Here is a 20,351-nt window from a genome sequence, read left to right as displayed (position 1 = left end):
CTGTATATTCATTTGTATGGCATTGATTGCCTTGAATAACAGTCAAAATAAAGTTCAAGTGTACTGTAGCTGAAATTCTTTCAAGTGTATTGGCTTTGCAGTAAAAAAAAAAGGAAGGCCAGGAATGATTTAGGAATAGTGGTATGCATGCAAGTTACTAATGCAATTTTTTCCAGTTGTTGGATTTGCTGTAGCTTCACCAGAATCAAATCGGCTGAGCTAGTAGAATTGTTCAACACGAATAGAATAGAATGGAAATCCTATTCTATTCTATTAGTGTTGAACAATTCTACTGGCTCAGCTGATTTGATTCTGGTGATGCTACAGCAAATCCAACAACTGGAAAAAATTGCATTAGTAACTTGCATGCTCAGAGAAGTTATGTTCTGGCAGAAAGGTGTGGTATTTTTCAACTATAACCTGATTCAGCAGATTGTGTCATACAGTAAGAGGATCTTGTCTGATTTAAACTGAAAGCTGTGAAGCAGGGGGATCATCCTGGGTTAACTTGCCTTTTTTCCTGCTTGAACTGCACTGTATAGCTAAATGCCTATTTTTCTTTAGTACCTCAACTATTGCTGCAAAATTTCAGTGGATTTTATTATAATGGTAATGCTGGAGTTGCAAAAAATATGTATATAACTTTATTTTATTGCTTTGTTGGGCTTGAATACAGGAAATAAAAACAAATCTGCTTTCTTCATAAGCTAAAGACAGACATTCATGGGCACCAGCAATTCAAGTATAATTTCTTGAGCTTCCATTCCCACATATACATGATTAATGTATAAAAGTACATTAAAGCACATGTATGGGTATAGATTCTCTTAAAACATTGTTTCTCAATCTTAGCAACTTTAAAATAGGGCCTTCAACTCCAAGAATTTTGGGCATTGAAGTCCACTTACCTGAAACCTGCTAATGTTGAGAAACACAGCTTTAAAGTTTGTTAGAGTGCCTACATGAAATTGAAAAGGATTGAAAAGGAATTTAAAATGTTTTGCTAAATGATCAAGCCAATGGTTGCTTTTGATGTTTCATGTCTGCTTTCTTTTTTTAATTGTTCTAGTATTTTTCTTTGTTAAGCTTAGAACAAGTTATGTATTATTGTGTGGCTATTATTCTTTGCCTTAGTGTATAAACAGAATGATTTTGAAGTATAAAAATCGTAAGTTTTAGTGACTTTGTATAATCATTACTTTAGGAAACTTTTGGAAAAAATAGAGAAAGTTTGGGACAGCGAATATCTAAAATTACCTTTTCCTTTCAAAGTTAATTATAACTTCATTTTCTTATAGTCCTCTTTTAAATATGTCTGAAAAGAAAGGTAATGTTTGCTGGAATATATACAGGTGGTCCTCAGTTAACAATCACCCATTCAATTACCATTTGAAGCTATGACAGTGCTAAATGAATGGTGGTTACAACTGGTCTTTGAAGTCCCAACTGCCCAGCAGCCCCTTAGTCACATGATCGCGATCTCATCACTTGCCAATCAACTTGCATTTATCTGCAACATTCTGCAGCCGTGATTGTGATATGTAATTTTTTTTCCTGGCTTTTGAGAAGCAGTGTCAACAGGGAAGTCAGCAAGGAAAGTTGCAAGTTGCTTGTGTAAGTCTCTCCAGAGGATTGTACTAGAAGCCCTCCAAGGTCCCTGTTATTCTGTTATTCTCCCACATGTACTCTTGAACCTGGTTGCACTTGTGCTGTGCCTCCCCAACCACTTGTGCATCCTCATGCACCCTTCTTCATCCAGCAGCTGCCATTTATCTGCCCGCTGACCTGCTTGCAAGCTGCCTTGGGACTTGCAGCTTCCTGCTGGCTTTCCCATTGACTTTGGTTATTGGAAGCTGGCAGGAAGTTGCAAGGTGGTACTGACTTAATGACCCACGTTCCTCAATTATAGCAGGAGGGAATGCAGGGATTGCTGATGCTATGTGATGTGATTACCTGATGGTGCACTTTACAATCCCATTACTTAGCAATGGAAATTGTGGTCCCAACTGCCATTGTTAAGCAAGGATCCTGTATTGTAACCCAAAGACTGCCTATATAGAATAGATGTAGGTAATGTTAAGCTGCTTGGACCATCTCCTATCTTTCTGTGTCAACATTACAAGTGGCAAATATCTTTACTATAAGTATATGTTCCAGCTGATGTTTAAATGTTTAGTATTCTGCAAAGTGTTGTAGGTTGCTTCAGCAAAGCGTAAGTTAAATGATTAATTTCAGTAAAGAATTGAACAATTGATGTTTTACAGATGCTATTTAGGTAACACAGCCACCCATGATTTGATGCTATGAGAAAAAGGCAAATATTTGATTTGCATATTTAGAAACAGAAAACTAGTTTGGTAACTTCCAACTCCTGGTTTCCTCAGGTTTCCCCATGCTCCTCAGAGTTTGTTTTTTTAATGTCGACCAGTAGTTTGTCTTGTAATAATAAGAAATCTCCAGTGGTGTTTAATATTTGAAGAAAAAAATACACCAAATTAGATATGCCTCATCTTGTAAGAGATTAGATTATATTTCGGTCCAATGCTGAATATTGCAAATTGGAAGTGTTTTGTTTAAGCATGGATTAGAAGAGGTTATACTAAGAAGTAATAGGAGTGATATGGCCAGTAACCTCAAATATTTTAATGTATTTGTACTATGTTCATCTTCAAATGGAACAGAAATATAGTTAAAATTTACTAATATTGGGAAAAATCCTATATTTATGCATTAATCTGACTTTCTGCTCAAAGTATGAGCTATGTTCAGTGGAAGGTATTTTTATAATTTATATGAAAATAAATACTAGTTCCCCTCTAATATTTGTGTTGGTCATTTCTTCATTGATGATTTAACAACATATTGAAACACTATCATGGATCAAATACTACTTGCATATACTTATATCACATCTACCATATGCTGTCTATATTTCAGAGAAAACATAGAATATAAATACCACTTATAAACTAAATACCATAGTGGTATGATAATTAATAAATACTGTATTCTGATCACGTTGTATTACTAAGTGAGAAAATTGGACTCATTTACTATAAGCAAATTGGAGATTGTTTTTAAGTTGATACTAGGGATATTGCTTTAATTGGATAAATTTAGATAATTTTGAGAATATGCTGTTGAAGTTGTTTTGAAGAGAATGAGTCACCTCATATGGTGGTTAAGGTTTCCATAGAAACTGAGGATATTGCTAAAGACAGATGGTTGGTTGCAATTTAAGCATGTTTCTAGCATTAGCTATTCATTCAAAAGAGTAAAATGTCCTGCTCTTTGTCCCTTTGGCAGCTCTTCCCATCTTTGAGAGAGGAACAAACCATAGCTGAGGTTAACTTTGCAGATTTGCCAGTCTGCATTAATATTTCCTTCCAATATGTTGTGTTTTGTCAAGCTAGACTTCCTGCAAAATAATTTTATAGACAACTGAAGTGTAAGTGTAATGTAAATATACATTTTGATATGACTAATAATATAATATATAAATATTATATTAGCTATAAAATATGCAGCTAAATTCCCTTCAGTGCCCTCAAGGATTTATTGAAATTATAGCATAATGCTTTAATATGTGGAGATATTTTTTGCTGTTCCCTTTATAGAAGTTATATTAATTTCTAATGTAAGATATAGCCTTGCTTTGATCCATTTTTAAAAATATTTTATTGTGCAGTTGATTATTGCTTGAGTTGATTTTAAGGATTCCCTAACACTTTTAATGAGAGCCAATGTAGTGTAATGGTTAAGTCATCAATCTAGAAGCCAGGGATCGTGAGTTCTAGTTCCACCTTAGGCACAAAGCCAGGTGGGTGCCCTTTGGATAATCACTTTTTCTCAGCCCTAGGAAGGAGACAATGGCAAATCACTTCTAAAAAACTGGGATTACAATTGTAAGTCATGCCATTTATTAAGCAGGTCACCACTTAATTGCACCCATTTTTTTGACTTTTTTGTGATTGTTGTTAAGTGAATCACCAGTCATTAAGCAAATGTGATGGTCTTTAAGTAAATCCATTGCCTGTAATTGGGGTCATACATCATGGTCACATGAACATAGGCCCTTGCAAACAGTGGTAAATGTGTGCTGGTTGCCAAGTGTTCAAAAAGTGATAGGTGTAGGCGAGTGAAAAAAGTGAAAAGTGTAGGCGAGTACTACATGAGAGGTGACAAGTGCTTCCTTGTACAAGAAGGGGCACAAAAAAGGGCCTCTGGTGGCTCAACAGGCTAATACAGCCTGTTATTAACAGCAACTGCCTGCAATATTGCAGGTTCAAGTCCCACCAGGCCCAAGGTTGACTCAGCCTTCCATCCTTTATAAGGTAGGTAAAATGAGGACCCAGATTGTTGGGGGGCAATAAGTTGACTTTGTATATAGTATACAAATGGATGAAGACTATTGCCTGACATAGTGTAAGCTGCCCTGAGTCTTCGGAGAAGGGCGGGATATAAATGCAAATAAACAAAAAACAAAAAAAACCTGAAGCTGGCCATTCCTGGTTCCTATTTCATCAGAAGTTGATTCAGTCTTAGTCTTCTTTGGCACACCTGGTCCCTCACAGCCTAGTGACATCAGGTTTAGATTTCCACTTCTGCTTGGCCTGGACTAGATATTAAAGATGTTTGGATTAGATATTAGATATAAAGATATTTATATCTGCTGCAAATTGATGATACCTAATCCCAAATCAATTGAGAATCTCCACCAATAGTTTCACATAGATGTTAAACAGATGAGAGAGAGGACTTAGCTCTAGGGACCTCATTGCAAAATTGCCATTTTGACCTGCACACTGAAATATAAGTACTTCAGTAAATAATTTGGATCGGCCTATTGCCTTGCCTTTTCCTATCACCTTTGTTATGAGCCTCTGAAGGGAAAGCAAATATATTAGCATAAGAGGTATAACGAAACAAAACGCAATTGCAATCAAAACAGTCTTATCTGTGCTCTCCCCCTCAAGTTAGATATGAATGAAAGGTCTGTTTACTTATTTATTTATTTTATAATTACATTTCTATACCGCACCATCTCCTGAAGGACTCAGGGCGGTTTACAGCCATATTAAAATACACACACCAATACAAATATAAATATAATAAATAACAATATTTAAAAACAATTAAAAGCAAATATTTAATGGCCGAATCACTAAAACGGTCAAAGACCGATTAAAACCTGTTAAAATTTTGCTAAAATATTTGTTAGGCTAGTCCCGCTCGGTGAAATAATAAAGTCTTCGGTTCACGTTTGAAGGCCCGGAGGTTGGGGAGTTGGCGTAACCCCGGAGGTAGCTCGTTCCATAGGGCCAGTGCTGCCCCAGAGAAGGCCCTCCCCCTGGGGGCCGCCAACCTACATTGTTTGGTCGACGGCACCCTGAGGAGGCCCGCTCTGTGAGAGCGCACAGGTCGTTGGGAGGCAATCGGTGGCAGAAGGCGGTCTCGTAAATACCCCTGTCCTAAGCCATGGAGCGCTTTAAAGGTGGTAACCAACACCTTGAATTGTACCCGGAAGGCTACCGGCAGCCAGTGCAGGCCGCGCAGGATGGGTGTTATATGGGAGCAACGCGGTGCTCCCTCTATCACCCGCGCGGCTGCATCTAGTCACATCTAGAATGACATTTAAAGGAGGGCACTTTGCTTATATATACTGTTGTGACAAAATAAATAAATAAAATAAAAAATAAATAAAATGCCAGGGAAAAGTGTGAGATGTTTCTTCGCTGATTTGTGAATTTCTGCTACTTCTTTTTAAGTAATCTTTTGAGCACTTGAAGCATGGAGCAATACCCAGATTTACAAGAGGACCTGAGTCTGGAAGATACTAGTGAGTCTCTCAATCAGCTCAAATTGGCCTCTCTAGATGACAAAAATTGGCCATCAGATGAAGAGCCTGTTTTCCCAAAATCAGGTAAGTGTTTCTGTTAATAAAACAACGGCAGGAGGTGGCAGTCAAATTTTAAGGCAGCGGTCCCCAACCTTTGCAGCTTGGCAGCTGCGGGGGGGGGGGGGGGGAGGAGAACTGGGATGTGCAAGTGGCATGCATGCACATGCTAGTGCAGCTTGACTTGCACGCATGTGCACATGCGCTGGCCTGCTACTTGTACAAGTCAAGCTGTGCACGCCAGCTCGCCACTTCTGCGGCCTGGTTGCAAATAGGCCACAGCCCAGTAGTAGACCACGGCCTGGGGTTTGGGGACCCCTGTTTTAAGGAGTCCATAATCTGAAAATATTGCCTGTCTGTAGCTGGTTAAAGTAGCTCTGTCTTTCTCTTCAAGACCCTAACTTTCCTCTGCAGATTTAGTACAGTCTCAGGAAAAGATTGGCTGTTAGTGATGTCTGGATATTCAGAAGCACTTGTTTGCCTATGAATCCAAAATGTTGTAAAACTCTGTTCTTCAGCATTCAACTTAAATTTCTTTAGCATCTTTAGCTTAATATCCTGACTATAAATTGTAGTAAAGAACTAAGATAGTAATCAGCAAAGAAGAACTGGAATATTACAGGTTGTATATAGCGAAGAAATACCTGATATAGATATCAATGCAGTAGATTAGAGTTGTTCATTTTGGGATTTGTGGCAGAAGATTTTAGGTCTACTATTTTGTTTCATTAATGGTGTCTATATAGTTAAAGCAGATGCATTTATAAATATGTTTAAACAATTAATCTTAGTACATGCACCTGTCTATTTTGAAATACCAAATAAACAAATAAATGTACCCCATTTGCACCCCACCACACCTGAATAAAGGTGCAGGTATACTGGGGGTAAAATCCAGCAGGTTCTGACAAGTTCTGGAGAATCGGTAGTGGAAATTTTGAGCAGTTTGGAGAATTGGCAGCGGAAATTTTGAATAGTTCAGAGAACCAGCAAATACTATCTCTGGCTGGCCCCATAGTGGGGTGGGAATGGAGATTTTGCAATATCCTTCCCCCAGGAGTGTAGAGGGAATGGGGATTTTGCAGTGTCCTTCCCCTGGAGTGTGGTGGGAATAGAGATTTTGCAGTATCCTTTCCCTACCACACCCACCAAGCCACGCCCACAGAACCGGTAGTAAAAAAAATTGGATTTCACCACTGAGGTATACAGAGAAATTAATATAGCCATCCTACTTATAATGCACCTAGACATTTCTCTGTATTTCTGGACCCTTATTTAGTAAGTTTGACTTTATATGATATTTCTCTCTCTGTTTATTTACATATGTACTGTACAGATGATACCAAGAGCTCCCCGGATTCTGCCACACATCTGCGGTGGGATGATCCCTACTATGATATTGCTAGGCACCAGATTGTGGAAGTAGCAGGTACTGTTTTGTTATAGGAGTATAATGCTTTGAAATAAAATAAATAATCTATTTTTAACAGCTGTCAACAGTCAAAATAAAATTCTTTTCTCATAGAAATTTTTAAAGATACCTTCTCTAGGAAATAATTGAAACTTGCAAAGAATGCAAATAATTTTAAATTTTGAAGAACACAGGTTGTGATCCAAAGTCTTTGATAGTGCCTGTATGATTTGTCATAAAAAGCAATGCTCTCTCAGATTGAATTGCTGATTAAATGGCTACATCCATGTGGCTTTCTTGACAAAAATAGAGAATTGGTTTTGAGCCCATTTCCAGGATATTTCTTTAAATTCACATTAAGTTTACAGAGCTTGGATTTTCCAGTGGGCTCCTAGCCTTACAATTACTTTTTGACATTTCTGGATTATGTATCATAACTATATAATATAAATCATTTCCAGCAGAATAGTTATTTGAAAAACTAAAATGAGAAAACAGAACAAAAAAGTTATCAAAATTATTGCAAAAGATAGTTTCCAAATTACTTTGATATATTTTGAACCTTGTAACTTTTTGTAGGATTTTTCCTCCCCCCCCCTTTTTTTTTTTTTTTGAAGAAAGAGAAGTTTTGTCTCATTCATAGTGCAAAGGGATAATAACCTCTTTCTGGAAAAGGCTGCTAGAAAGTAACAGTAAGATGTTATTTGCTTTTAGATAACTTTTTAAAAGAAACACCAGAATATACTGGTGTTCTGAGATGTCAACTAATTTCATACATTTATATAACATTTGACAGACAATTGCCAGATAAAGTGATCTGTTCAGAACCTGCAAATACTCCTAATTTTTTCTGAGCTATAGCAAGCATTTTAATTCTTGGTCTAAATTATTGGGTACCTTGGTCATATGTTTAATTAGTCCATGGAACAACTGAAAGTGGAAAGTCAAACCACTGTTCAAAATCCTGAGTCCATAAACTTGCAAAGAAACAGTTAAGCCCTTTGCTATTTCATTGATAGCTAGGCTGCTGACATTTCTGTTTAGCTGAATTCTAAATTCAGCTATTATCTGAATTCAGCTATTATCTGAATTGGATGCAGACTTAATTGAGAAGGATATGGTATGTTAATGGTTACTGGGAATGATGTTCTGAGACTGGAAGAGTGGACAACTGTTTTTAACTTGTCTTTACGATTAATATTAATCATAGTGCCAAATAGGGTATACACCAGGGATGTCAAACTGGCGGCCCACAGACTGGATGCATTACACACAGATTACACCCACCCCAGCTCCACAAAGGCAAAAAAGACATAATGTGTTGCGATATGTCACATGACATGATAGAGTTTGACACCTGTGGTATACATGATAGCAGATTCTCCTAGTGACTAATTAATAGAAATGAAGAATGGGTGTTGTAGAAAGTAAATGATAAAAAAGGAGGAAATGTCAGCTATATGGATAAATGAAATTGCTGGATAGTTTATGGACACATCTGCTTAGATTTCTTTGACAGCAATAATTGTTTTGAATTTTCAAACTGCAGTTGTGTAGTCTTTTTGTCCATTAGGCACTTTGAATGTATAGGATAATTGAAGGCACATTCCAGTCCTCTACAGCAAAATGCATTTAAATAACTTTTATATATAGTTTTGTAGTGTTGGTTTCTGAGAGATTTTCAGCATGGGAGGCATCTTCTTCTTCTATGCAAATATGATAGAATGCCTTTCTGTTCTCAGGGACTGTAACTAGATATTGAACAATTCATGAAACAAGGTCTCCACTGTTAAATTAATAGATAGGGCTAAACAAAAGATAACTGTGGTATACATTTTGTTCAAATACATAAGAATAGCTCTATTGCTGACTTCCTCAGATTTCTACCATTTGACATACGTTCAGTGAAAACTTCATATGTTCCAGAAATATTATTTATTTTGTGGGAAGTAAATAATTTTAATATATTCTGTGCTGCTAATATGGTTTAATTATTTCTGTGTTCATGTTAATTTTATTTTTCTATGTTATCTGTTTTCCATTGTAAACAGCCTATTGTAGTTCAGAAGAAGGTTCCTTTATTACCTATCTATTTATCTATGGAACAGGTGCAAATCAAGAATAGCTTTAAATAAATACATGTTGTGCATGTAATTTCATTTCTTTGTTTTCTGGTAGTTTATTTATTAAATGTGTATGCGTTTAACCTCCTGTTCACAAGTAAAAAAATATTTCTATTATTACAAATGCCCATTGATTTTTAGCTCTGAATTATGAGAAAAAGAAAAACTGGACTGTATTTCAATTCATTTTTCTTCTGCATTTTCATTTATTGTATGCACAAAAAGCATTTTTCAGATATTTAGAATAGGGCCTTTTAAAAGTATTTTGTATGATATAGAGCTGCAATGTGTAAAAGTAATTTCGTCAAATCAGTTGAAGTGGTCTACTAAAATAAGGCCTAGTTTTTTTGAATCCACAATTTTCTGTCTATATTCATTTCACAAGAAAGCAAATTGTAAGTGCTAAAAAACAAATAACTTGTCCAGTATTATGGATGATAGAGCTGAAATGAAATAGGATTACAGTTATTTATTTGTTTCATTTATATAGCTGCCCATCTCATATATGTGATGCTGGGTGGCTCACAAAGTTGAAATACAAAACAAACAAACAAACAAAAATAAATAAATAAATAAATAAATAAATAACCAAAATAATATAACAAAGACCATTAAGAACAATAAAAATGTTAAAACCATTAAAATAAGTGGCAGTACCATTAAACTTCCTAACAATGTACAGTAGCCATTTAGCAGGCTCCACACCACTGTTACTTAATCTCCAGGTTGTCTATGCCAATCTAAGTTCTGGGGGAATGATCTCTGCTTGGAATAGTTGTGTGATAAGGATTTTGGATTGCTTCTATGTAGCTTCTCTCTGCCAATCTTATAGGGCTCCCGGTTTTCTAAGGAATTTTGAAAGATGATCCATTCCTTGGTGTGTGAATAGGTAACTGACTCAATTGCTGTGGAGATTACTCTAGGAATCTGGTGGGTAAAGTTGCTTGCATTTCTTCTGAATTAGACTCCAACTGGTGAGGCCTTGTTGAAATGACAGACTTGTCTGGAAAGTATTTCATGGTGTGATTTCTGGGAAAATGGACAGAATCTTCACAACGGTTAGTCTGGTCACTTGTTTATTAGATCCTCTTGTTTATTAGATCCTCTTGTTCATAACCTCCCAGCAGATAATGTGTGGATCCATGTGAAGATAAATTCTTCCATGAGATAGGGATGCTTCCATCTGCCTTCAATGTGGTAGTGCATACCTAATCAAGAGGCCACCTCTGGACCCAACAGTTCTCAATAATTTTCATCTAATTAAAGCAAGAATGGTTCTTATACATATGGTCATGCCCAAAAACAAAGAATGACACATGGTAATTCTTCTAAGCTGATTTCTTTATTATTTCCATACCTAAAGACAGAATCATGCTAGATTCTATCTGCTTCTACCATATACTCTGAGAACTATTAAGGAGGGCTTGTCTCTCACACAAAATATCTAAATTGGAATGCACCCAACCCTCCTCAGAATCCACTTGCTCCCTCCCTCCCTCCCTCCCTCCCTCCCTCTTCTATCTATCTATCTATCTATCTATCTATCTATCTATCTATCTATCTATCTATCTATCTATCTATCTATCTATCTATCTATCTTGTTCGTTGCCCATCTTGTGGTTCAAGGCAACTATTCCTACTACACTTCCATCACCCATAAAATATAATTACTTTTAGTCTGATTTTTAAGGGCGCCTAAATGTCTGCAAATATTATAAATTAGTAAATATATATAAAAGTGATGAAGGTCAGAATCCAATAGTACTTTTTATTATTTATTTTTTCTACTTTTTAGATATTTTATCTTTCATTAAGTGTGCTTCAGCTGCATTTTTTCTGTGTCTGTCTGTCTGTCTGTCTGTCTGTCTGTCTGTCTGTCTGTCTGTCTGTCTGTCTGTCTATCTATCTATCTATCTATCTATCTATCTATCTATCTATCTATCTACTGTAATAACAATAAAAATGGAGAGATTCTAATATTAATTAACTTAATAGTTAATATTAAGCCTTCCATCCTTTATAAGGTAGGTAAAATGAGGACCCAGATTGTTGGGGGGGCAATAAGTTGACTTTGTAAAAATATACAAATAGAATGAGACTATTGCCTTATACACTGTAAGCCGCCCTGAGTCTTCGGAGAAGGGCAGGGTATAAATGTAAACAAAAAAATATATATATTAAGTCTTCTAATAATATAATAATAATAACAACAGAGTTGGAAGGGACCTTGGAGGCCTTCTAGTCCAACCCCCTGCCCAGGCAGGAAACCCTACATCATCTCAGACAGATGGTTATCCAACGTTTTCTTAAAAATTTCCAGTGTTGGAGCATTTACAACTTCTGCAGGCAAGTCGTTCCACTTATTAATTGTTCTAACTGTCAGGAAATTTCTCCTTAGTTCTAAGTTGCTTCTCTCCTTGATTAGTTTCCACCCATTGCTTCTTGTTCTACCCTCAGGTGCTTTGGAGAATAGTTTGACTCCCTCTTCTTTGTGGCAACCCCTGAGATATTGGAACACTGCTATCATGTCTCCCCTAGTCCTTCTTTTTATTAAACTAGACATACCTAGTTCCTGCAACCATTCTTCATATGTTTTAGCCTCCAGTCCCCTAATCATCTTTGTTGCTCTTCTCTGCACTCTTTCTAGAGTCTCAGCATCTTTTTTACATTGTGGCGACCAAAACTGAATGCAATATTCCAAGTGTGGCCTTACCAAGGCATTATAAAGTGGCACTAACACTTCACGTGATCTTGATTCTATCCCTCTGTTTATGCAGCCCAGAATTGTGTTGGCTTTTTCAGCAGCCTTTTTTTAAAGTAATTACTTAAGACCAAAACCATTATTGTGTTACAAATATTTTGATATGAATTGTAGTGGTTCTTTTTTAATGTTATACTTAACTTCAGAAAAAACCCAAATAATTTTTATGTTTGTAATAGTGACATTCTATATTGTAATAAATATGGATTCTTTCTTTCTTTCTTTCTTTCTTTCTTTCTTTCTTTCTTTCTTTCTTTCTTTCTTTCTTTCTTTCTTTCTTTCTTTCTTTCTTTCTTTCTTTCTTTCTTTCTTTCTTTCTTTTTTTCTTTCTTTCTTTCTTTCTTTCTCTATTTTCAGTACTTTGAGCTATCTAAATAGTAGAATGCTAATAATATGTAATTATATCATGTAAACATTAGGGTATTAAAAGAATACAATGTATCAAAATTTATAACAATGTAATAAAAGTGGAAAACAATTTTCTTCCAGTCTCCAGTCTCCCCCTTTTGGTAATATTGTTCAGATTACAATTCCTTGAAGAAATAGATTATTGGGAGCATTTCAGTCAGGTTTTAGATTGGAGCATAATATAGAGACAGTATTGATTGTATTTGTTGATAACTTTTGGGGGAGCTGGGTTAGTGGTGCAACCATACTGGTTGTTTTTGATCCCTCAACAACTTTTGATGCAATACATTATGGTATTCCTCACTGGTTGTGGGGTTTGGGAGTGGAAAACCTAATATTGCAGTGGCTGTCTTTTCTCCATGGCCAAAAAGGACTACTTGGGTAGACAATAAGTAAGTAAGTTATATTTTAGTTTCCTGATTAAATTAAGACTGAGCTATATGAATATTTCCAATAGTGGAAAACAGATGGTAGAAGCAAGAGAGAAAGGTCATATTGCCTACAAAAGCTCACCATATCTTTGATAATGGAAATATAAGACAATGTAAACTACTGTGTTTTCCTGAAAAAATGACCTATCCCGAAAGTAAGTCCAGCTTGATTTTTACATGTGCACCCAATATAAGCCCTACCCCCAAATTAAGCCCTAATTAAGACCCTGCCCACCCTGGGGTGCAGGGGTGGGGCGAGGTGCACGGGTAAAAATTAAGCTAGGGTGGGAATGGGGGAGTGCAGCTGCCCTCACACACACCAACACCTGCCTCGCCTTGTAGGCCCACTTCTTCGGCTGTTTGTTGCCACTTGCACAAGTTGCCCCTGGCCTTCGTTTCGCCATCAAAGGCCTTCTGGAAAGCCCTCTGCAAACAAAAAATGAGGTCCGGATTGATGCACATGTCACCCCTGGCCTCTGTTTCGTTATCAGAGCCTTTTGGAAAGCCTTCTGCAGTTGATAACAGAGCTCTGGATCCATCTGGAGTCCCTTTATCGGCTACAGTTGCCTTCAGCAAAGCCCTCTGCAGCTGATAATGGAGATCCAGATTGATCTGGAGCTCGGTTATCGGCTGATGAGGACTTTCCGGAAGGCCTCTAATGGCAGAACAGAGGCTGGGGGTGACGTGCGCATAAATCTGGCCTCGTTTCTCAGGTGCTGAGGGCTTTGTGGAAGGTTCTGACAGTGAAATGGAGGATGAGGGCAACAGGTGCGAGTGGCGGCAAGTGGCCGCAGAAGAAGTGGTCTGGCAGAGAGTTCCTGCTGTTGGTGCCAGGGCAGCAAGGTAAGTCAGTAATTAGAGCCCCCTGAAAAGAAGCCTTAGCCATTTTGTGGGGGGTTGTCAACAGAAAATAAGACCGGGTCTTATTTTCAGGGAAAAAACGGTTCATGCACAGAAATGGCCGTGGTGGCTCAGGCTGTAAGATAGCCCGTTATTAAAACACAGCAGCCTGCAATTACTGCAGGCTCGAATCCCACCAGGCCCAAGGTTGACTCAGCCTTCCATCCTTTATAAGGTAGGTAAAATGAGGACCCAAATTGTTGGGGGGGCAATAAGTTGACTTTGTAAATATACAAATAGAATGAGTCTATTGCCTTACACACTGTAAGCTGCCCTGAGTCTTCGGAGAAGGGTGGGATATAAATGTAAATTAAAAAAAAATTGAACTGCAAACAAAATTTCAGAAGTAATTTGATTAAAGATAAAATGGAGCCCAAATCTAATTGATTATTTGAGTAAACGCAACGTTACTCTCAATGTGGTAAGCACAGTTAATGCTCACAATCACTAATCTTTTTGTATGGAAGAGAGCTCATAATTTGAAGTCTGGATTCTTCAAATGAGATTGGACAAATTTACAGGTACAGCTTAGTTTTAGTAATGCACAAAAGGGGCCTCCAAGATCAGAGGCTGTAAAGCAGGGGTGTCAAATGCATGTCATCATGGCAGTGTCACGTGACATATCGGGACTTTTCCCCCCTTTGCTAAACAGCGTGTGGCCAGTGCATAACATATCTGGCCAGGAGTTTGACAGCCCTGCTCTAAAGGCTGTTATAAAGGCAGTGGTGGGGAAAAAAGTGAATATAACCCAGGTGGTAGCAGAAAATGTGGTACAGAATTCTCTGCTTGGTGATTCTTGGAGAGGATTTCAATCTTTTAATGAGAATCTCTTTGAAGACATAGCTGGTGCTAGCCTTGTCAATTGTACCTAAAACTTAAAAATTTAGAAGCTAGGAATTTATAGATAGCAGAGAGTCACTGAGTGTAACCACCCACAATCTAATCTTGGCTCCAGTTCTCAGGAAGTTCTCAGGAAAAAGCATTCTAGTTTGATGAGCTCACATTCTGCATTTCCATAGAACAACATTACATTGTCTGCAAAGACCATCCTCTGAGATCAGGATTGAGTTGCCAGAGAACAACTAAATGGCAAGTTAGAGATAATTAAGGAGGCGGTCAAAACCAGGAGGTAAATATCAAATATCAGACTCCGATATGACTGAAGATAGTGAATAGTGAAAAAACAGGGAAACTGTAATTCAAATGACACATACTTTTTTCAGCATACACAACAGTATATTTCAGCAATATTTTGACTGCTACAAATCCCTGAATTTTATTGGGATTCGGTTCCCAGGCTCCCCAGCCAATCAGCTCACGCATATCTGGATGACTCTAGGTTGTAGAGCACTACTTTAGGACTTTTTTTTGGCGGTGGGGGTGGGGAGATGTTAGTTTCTTCTTCCAATAATAAGCATGTTTGTTTTTTGTAACTGGCAACTAGTTTCTGCTGTGCAGTGTGTACCAGCTTTCTTGGATATTAATGTGATACTATAATGGGAAATTTGCTCTTCTTGAATAAATGATGGTTATATGAAATTTAAGAAACTGAGACAGCTGCTTATACCTGTATGATGATGCTACCCTGAGTTTCAAAACGTGCAAGAAAAGTGAAAATAATGGTGGAGTCTTTGAGTTATATTGTATGTTTTATCCATAGTATCCCGATTCTTTACTGTTATAAAAGAAACTACCATACTATATAAAATAGACATAGGAATCTCTGGGTTTAAACTTTCGTTTTCAGTTCATGCTTTTTAAATGAATTTCAGTGATTGAAGGAAGTCAGACTTTGTGAGACATTCTGAGAGCATCTTTATGTTTAAATAAGTTTTGTAGTTGAAAAAGTCAGACTTTATTGTGTCTGCCAGAAATATAGTGCTTTTCTAAACATAGAAAGTGCTTTTCTATAGTGCTTTTCTAAACAAGTATAGAAAAAAGCAAAATGCAACAAAAAATATTTGTTTAGATTTTGGAGAGTTTGGAAAATGGTATTATGTCCTAGATTTATCAAGGAAGAACATTCTATTTTTTAAAAAAGAATAGCATCGAGAAACAAAAATACCCAGGAATGTTCTGATACTCTGTATGTCTTTGGGTTTGCATGTAAATTTTTATTCCAACCTTCGTCATCAGTCCAAGGAGTCAGTTTGACTTAAGGGACTTTTGGTATAATGTACCTTTGTTTCTATTCCTCCAGGGCAGGGTGTACTTGATGGGGTCCAGCCAGGTAGGTAAAATGCCTAGTCTTCTTGTCATTGGCATTTAAGATCATGGCACTTTTTAGCATGACTGTGACCTGCCGCTGGGTTATCTCAAGGGAGCCCAAATTCTGTGAAGCTGAGGGCTAAATCCCAGTCCTCAAAATTCACTTGTGTGCCTTATGCCAAGTAGATTGCAGCCATGCTTCTCTTCTAAACTGGGGATACAGCCATTTTGGTTATACTACCTATATATAATCAAGCTATTCAACTAAATGTGGGACTTTGAAATTTCCTAGCAGAGCTCTGCAGTGGACATCATGGTGGGCTTATTTGGGGTATTCTGGTCTCATCTGTTAACTTCTTTTTTCTTGGATGGTGATGGGTACTCTACCCATTAGGAAATAATTAATGTTAACTTTCCCATTCTCAATTTTTTGTGGGGACAGTTTCTTCTGTAATTAATATTTCTTTAATTTACCATTTCTCTTAATTTGAAATTCTGGAAGAAGAGATAGTGCCTCTTCCATGTTTTCTGTGACATCATTAAATGTATCAAAACTGATTCCTGAAATCTAGAAAATGGGCAGGCTTTTTTTAATCTTCTGTGCTTTGGTACTACTTTGAGCACTTTCTTTTAGAACCTCCAACATGAATGCTAATTTTTTCCAAATCTCCTTAAAATCTGTTTATTCCATGGCTTTTCCATTTTTATAATCTTTTCCTGTAAATAGTCATAAGCTTACATTTCTTGAAGATTGTATCTTAAATGTCTATGAATTAAATGTTTATCTTCACTTGTCTATACAGACAGGTTGATTAATATAATTTTGAAATATTGGCAATTACTATTTTAAAATACCTCTTAAAGCAAATTAATTTATGATTTTAAATGTGGAATGCAAGTCACTGTCATGAGGAAGGGCAGAAAAGAAAGCTCTCTGAGCTGTTAAATATTCTGCCTTTTAAAATCCTGTTTTTCCTTAGCCTAACAATTCTCTCATACCTGCATTACTGAGATATAGAAATATACTGGTTTCTCGTTTGCTATTGTTGAGTTTCCTAGTTGCCATTGCTTTACAGGTTTTGGTTTATTAGTTATAGCCAAGTTCATTTCAATATCCTATTTTTAGCATTATTATCTAAACAGTGCATTAAAAGGAGGAAGAGATTCTAGAGAAAGTAAATAATGCTTCTGTAATCATGTAGGTCTTTATTCATGGAAAAAACTAGGATGGCTGGCTTATTAACTAAAGAATTTTTGGAGGAAAAAAGCTCATAGTATACTTAAACAACATTTAAAGTGTTTCACATATTATAAAAAAATCTTTATTTCACATTGGATTCATTTTTAGAATTTCAAATATCCTGGACAATTTTGAAATAACTCATAGCCCTGGAAACATTTGAAGATAGTCTGGGAGGATACTGCAGCTGCATACTGTATATCAGTAACATATTTTCTGAGTGCACCAAAGAGAGTCTGATGTATAATATGACATTTTTATAATTCAGCATTCAAATTAAAATTCAACAATATAGATTCATGTAGAATTAACCAGCTGATTTCATATTTATTAAATATACATGCTTTGGAATAATGGGAATTCAATCATTGTTTATTATTTGTTACACCTTGAATTCAATTATCAATAGAAATATTTCTCCCTGAGTCATCTAAAACATTTATAAATATTAAGGCACATATGATATAATCAGTTGTCGTACTTCATAAATGATAGCTTTTTTAAACAAAACTAAAACCCAATTGTAATTAACCTTGTTGATATTAGACAAGTTGGAAATATTCAAGTTATTAGAAGGTTTTCTCCTTTGCTTTGAAAAGTGTTATATGATATTTTATTAGAGTAACCAGGAAGCTAAGTATAATCATGGTTTACTTTTGAACTGAAGTTGATTTTTCTAATAGTTGGGAATTGAGTTTGCTCTAAAAGTAAAGGTTGAAGATAGAGATCATTGTCTATGAACAGTTTTCAAAGCATCCAGCTATTTCTGTGTTTATTTGTTTCCACTTTAAATTCAAACTCAAAATGTTGAATTAAACTCTAATTATATACACCGCATCCTATTAACACAAATTAGGCAGTAGCCTGATTATCTGGTGCAAAAGTATTCTGTTACCATTCAAGAATGCTGCTATAATGCAGTAGAAGACTATATAATTTCATCTTGCATTTTTTTCATCTTGCAAGTTTTTGTTTTATGCTTCTTACTTGGCAGATTTTGTTAAATTAGTCAGCTAAGGGCTTGATGGTTATAGAATGTTGTACAGTATTTTCTCTTTGTGAGTGGGTACATCAGAAATATTAACCTGTCCATATTTAAAGCCTGTTATCAGTTCTTGTTTCACACTGAATTCACACTGAAACAACTACTTTGTCAAAGTAAAATAATATTGACGCTCTGTCTCTTAAAACAATTATGGTTTAAAACTTAAGAAACGCTGTCATACTAGTGTAGGACTAATCTTTTTTGCAACTTTTTAAAAGGGTTTTTTCTCTTTGACTGTAATATACAGAATACCATCCTGCAGAACAGAGAAGTATATCTGCCTTTGTTGAAATAGATGTAAAAAGAAGAAAAAAATAATAATAAGGGGTTCCACTGTACCATATTACCTGCAAAACAATGTTATCCCAGTAAACTCTTAAAAGCATCTGCAATCTACTCCAGTGCATACATTGGATATATGTACTGTGTCAGGGGTCTCCAACCTTGGCAACTTTTAAGACTTGTGGACTTCAATTCCCAGAATTCCTCAGCCAGCAAAGCAAAGCTGGCTGAGGAATTCTGGGAGTTGACGTCCACAAGTCTTAAAGTTGCCAAGGTTGGAGACCCCTGTATTGTGTCATAGTAATTCAATTTTTGGGGAACTATATGAATGTTTCTTACTGAGGTGCTTTATTTTTGGGCAACCGTGGGATAAGCTGTTGGATGTTGGTCTTGTGACTTGACTGGTAACTGTGTATAATTGTTTCAGATTAGCTCTGCATTGCCGTCCTGGTTTCATGTCTCTCTTAGGTGCCATTTTGTCACAAGTGCCTTCCACCATCATGTGCTTGAATGGCAAATCCTAATGTTTGCACAGTACAAAAGAAAAAGGAAAGAAAAGAAAATCTTAGGAGAGGGATTTCCAAGCTAATAAGGACAAATATACTTAATAGGCATGGAATGATGCCGAACTCTGGGTGGAAGGCATAAAAAAATGGGGAATGAGGAAAATGGCAAATGGAGTGTCTGGAAACATGAACAGTGAGTACTCCAACCTTGTTGCAGGTTCCATTTGTTTCTGCTATTTGCATCAGTCTTTTACATAAGCAGTGTTTTATTTCAAATGAGTCCATATGTAGCTCGTATCTCATTTGATACAATTTCCTTCCCCCCCATCACTTTTACATTTACATCAACTGTCCCTTGCTTGATCATTGATCCTAATATATTGTATATTTAATATGTCGAAAGATGTTCTTGTGAAGGAGTTTGCTTCATTTGAAGCTTTGCAGAATAATGCTGTTTAACCTTGTATTAATTATTTCGGTATTGGTAGAAATAAGATCTAAACACAATTAAGATGATTATAGGCCTTAGTAATATTTGGCATTGTATTTTGGCTTGTATCAGTCACGAGTAAGCTTCATTTGTCACAGGAATATATACAGTAGAAGTTGTAAATACATCTAATTAAAGAAAAAGACAAAATGGTCCTTCCTCATGAATTTGAACTAACAATAAACCGATCAATCAAAATAAAATCTGTATGACAGGAAATTTGTATTTTCTTTAACCATTTATATACTATTATGATGATAGTTAAAATATTAAACAGCAAGAAAATGCATATAATTTCAGCCTCCTATGCAGAAAGGCCCAGCTTTGCTCCCATAGAGGAGAATATAGAATTCCTTTTTCATATGCATATGTTTGTTCAAGAAAATGTGTTTTAGGTAGGGGCAACTTCAAACTTGTGCTTTAATCACATGAGAAGTCAGATTGTCAAATGTAGCTTTTTGGGAAAAAGGTAATTTACGCCAAAGCTCAATATATTTAATGTTCTACTTTTATTATATATTGCAATAGATGTATAATGGCAACTAAGTTCCTAAACAGCAAATTAAACCTTATATGTACAAAATCATATTCATCAGCCTTTCTGTTATTTTCATAAAAAACCCAACTCATCTTCTCATAACCTGGCAAGG

General features: G+C 36.2%; 1 protein-coding gene across 1 annotated transcript in view; it reads left to right on the top strand.

The window, feature by feature from the left end:
* ARHGAP1 (Rho GTPase activating protein 1) overlaps nucleotides 1–20,351 on the top strand; it is a 35,386-nt gene that overhangs the window by 1,099 nt on the left and 13,936 nt on the right. The window contains exons 2-3 of the mRNA XM_058161775.1: nucleotides 5,769–5,923; nucleotides 7,233–7,325. Of these exons, the coding sequence (XP_058017758.1) occupies nucleotides 5,791–5,923; nucleotides 7,233–7,325 (226 nt within the window). The 5' untranslated portion in view covers nucleotides 5,769–5,790. The remainder of the gene's footprint in view (nucleotides 1–5,768; nucleotides 5,924–7,232; nucleotides 7,326–20,351) is intronic.

Source organism: Ahaetulla prasina, chromosome 1 (genome assembly GCF_028640845.1).
Source record: "Ahaetulla prasina isolate Xishuangbanna chromosome 1, ASM2864084v1, whole genome shotgun sequence".
NCBI classification, from domain to species: domain Eukaryota; kingdom Metazoa; phylum Chordata; class Lepidosauria; order Squamata; family Colubridae; genus Ahaetulla; species Ahaetulla prasina.
This window is presented reverse-complemented; position numbering and strand designations above follow the sequence as displayed.